The 2,987-nt window shown below is 34.7% G+C and overlaps 1 protein-coding gene across 2 annotated transcripts in view; it reads right to left on the reverse strand.

Moving 5' to 3' along the window:
- Positions 1-1,869: 1,869 nt before the first annotated feature.
- The window catches only part of LOC106882448 (synaptobrevin), a 27,483-nt gene continuing 26,365 nt past the window's right edge, over positions 1,870-2,987 (reverse strand). For both annotated transcript variants that reach the window (XM_014933132.2, XM_014933131.2), the window contains exons 3-4: positions 2,227-2,332; positions 1,870-1,999 (exon numbers count right to left, since the gene is read on the reverse strand). In XM_014933132.2, the coding sequence (XP_014788618.1) occupies positions 1,916-1,999; positions 2,227-2,332 (190 nt within the window). In that variant the 3' untranslated portion in view covers positions 1,870-1,915. The remainder of the gene's footprint in view (positions 2,000-2,226; positions 2,333-2,987) is intronic.

Consider the following 2,987-nt stretch of genomic DNA (forward strand, 5'->3'; position numbering starts at 1 on the left):
TTATGCAACAAGATGGTGTAATAATTTTTAAGAAAAGATGCTTTTACATTCATCAGCTGTATTTGTTACAAATGAAATGGAAAAAATGTAATAGGCAACAGAGAGCCTGTCAAACAACTTCATTAAAAAGAATCATCAACCCAAGTTTATTCAAGTATTCTTTTCTGTCTGTTCCTGCACAACAACAGTTTACCAATACATCACACCCAAAATACTAAAATTACAGCTTTTTTAATGACCTATTTAATAATGTTTTCTCAATTCCTCATTTTATTTGTACTACAGGAAAATGTTGATAGCTTTCACAGATCAACTGAGATTGGCAGGATTGTAACATATGTTTAGTAGAAACAGGAGGAAATTCTTGAGAATTGATATTCAGGAGACAAATAGGCAAGTTGAAAGTTCAGGTTGGGTGATGAAAAGCAGTAGGAGTGATAAGAAATTGATTCATTGGGTTAAGCAAGATTCAGAAAGGATATAGAACGTGTGTCAATCAGAAACATAAATAGGGAAGTTTCACCTACACATAAGAAAACTTTTCACACACCCTACCCACAACAAACCAATCTACATCTCTGTATCATTACTATCCGGTAGCCCCCTCTTACTCTACATACCCAGGTTTTCACCTCTCACTTCCTCTCCCCACTCTCTAATTACACTTCTTTGGCGATATCCTGCCACTTATATTACGACCTTCAAACCTCAAAGGTATTCCCTGGCACTTGCCACCATCTATATCTATCTACCTTTACTTGACCATCCCATTTACATTCTGATCCCTGTTCCTTGTGAGTATGCCCGGCACTTTCACCACACTCTCCTTCTCCTGCACTTCCCTCAGGTTAGGTAACCATGTATCTCCTTTGCAGCAGCACACCCGTTTCTGTCCTTGTTCCTGATCTCTCTCTCTCCCTCTTTCCAGCTGGGTAACCATGTACCTCTGCTACAGCAAGACACCTGTTTGTGTCTCTCTGTCTCTCACTTTAACCTTTCATCATCACCTCCTCCCCTCTCAAAAGATCTTTGTCTTGCAGGTTACATGGTGACCCTGCCAGTGCAGGTATCACTTAAAAAGCATCCTATCAACACTGTAAAGTGGTTGGCATTTTGGAAGGGCATCCAGCTGTAAAAACCTTGCCTGTGCTTGTGCCATGTACAAAGCACTAAGTCCACTCTGCTGAATGGTTGGTGTTAGGAAAGGCATCTGTCTATAAAAATCCTGCCAAAACAGCCACAGAAGTCTGGTGCAGGATGCTGCCTGGCCGGCTCCTGTCCCACCCTTGCCAGCATGAAAGGCAGATGTTAAACGATGATGAAAATATGTTATTGTAGAAAGGTCACAGCAACAAAGTGAAAAGAAGACAAGAGCTACGAGATGCGAACACTGAAGTCACCAAGACAGAAGACTTTAGGGAATGAGAAATAAACACTCTCAATGTAGGATTTATCACAGTTTAACAGTTGCAGGTATTTAAAGTGTTCAAAATGTGGTAGAGGGATGAGGAAAGTACATTGAATGAAAGTAATTGGAAATTTTTGATGCTGCTATCCAGATGAGAGACTGACTGCGCCATCTTTCAGAGTAAAGTTGGATTCGTGACAGTAAAGGTCAGCTAGAGACATCAGGTGAGAAATTTGTCTTGAATGCGAGTTACTTACATGTTAATATCAGATGAACAGAATCTAGGTAGATACACTATTACTGACTCTCAGAATACATTGATTAAATTACACTATTTTTTAACAATATACCAAACAGAATTTTCAAGCCTGACTAAAACATTTTCACTTTCTTTTTATTAGATTCCAAATTAGCCAATTCTTTATTAACTCAGTCGTTTGGATGAGGATTTAGATAAATTGAAAAATTATATTTGCATGTCATGTAAGAAAAGAAATTTTAATAAAGCTAACCTGCTCTGTCATCCAGTTCGGAGATTTTAGAATCTCTTTCCAAAACTTTATCAACATTCACGCGCATAATATCTACAACCTGAAGAAAAAGAAATATAAAAAGTGCAACAGCATTAATAATTTATGCTCCAAATAACCATTTTCATTACTTTATGAGAAATATTTTTTAAGCTGGTAAAAGGAATTTTTAAGAAAACTGTATGAAAATAAACAAAAGTAAAGATAGTCTTACACAAAGAATTTGAATGGATCACTTTGTAAAAATTAAGATTGACTAATAAGCAAGAACAAAATTGTATGAATTACCTCTTCAACTTGAGCCTGTGTTTGTTGCAACCGTTTACTTTGCTGGACAGGCTGAGGAGGGCCTTGTGGTGGGCCAGGAGGGCCACCAGGCTGTGGTGGGCCTGACCTAAAGAAATATATTAAACAATAAATTAATACTTTGATTTTGAAATGAATTTAATCCAAAGCCAACATTTTTATTCAAATAAGTTTCATAATTTTGACACATCTTACTTTAAAGGGAATCTAATGCAAAAACTAACTGAAAGCAATCTGACAAAATTAGTTGATAACTACTTACAAAAGAAAGCCGATATTTTAGAGGAATAAAATAATTATCTCCTTAATGAATAATTTATTTTGACTATTCAAAATAAACTTTAATTAGCAAACAAACTTACGAAGCTAAAACACTTCATGTTTAATACTTAAGCAAGATTGGATTAATCATACTGTACATCCCCAAAAATGATAAAAGAAAAAAATTTTTTTGCAAGATATGAATATCAAAAAGACAAGCATAACTTAATTTTTAGCAATGAAAAAATAGTAAATTTAATGTATTTTTTAAGACAATAAAATTATCTCGAATGATGATATTACATTAAACTAGAAACATTTCAACAACCTTATGGAAATCAATAAGATTTGCTACCTTATAACTGCTATAGAGAAACTGTTTCTAGAAATCAACTTAAAGAGATTTTCATAAATATAAGATAAAAGAATCACAAAAAAGAAAAAATTATATAAAATCAAGATAGAAAGAGTACACATACTGG

The sequence above is a fragment of the Octopus bimaculoides genome, chromosome 16 (assembly GCF_001194135.2).
Source record: "Octopus bimaculoides isolate UCB-OBI-ISO-001 chromosome 16, ASM119413v2, whole genome shotgun sequence".
Classification (NCBI taxonomy): Eukaryota; Metazoa; Mollusca; class Cephalopoda; order Octopoda; family Octopodidae; genus Octopus; species Octopus bimaculoides.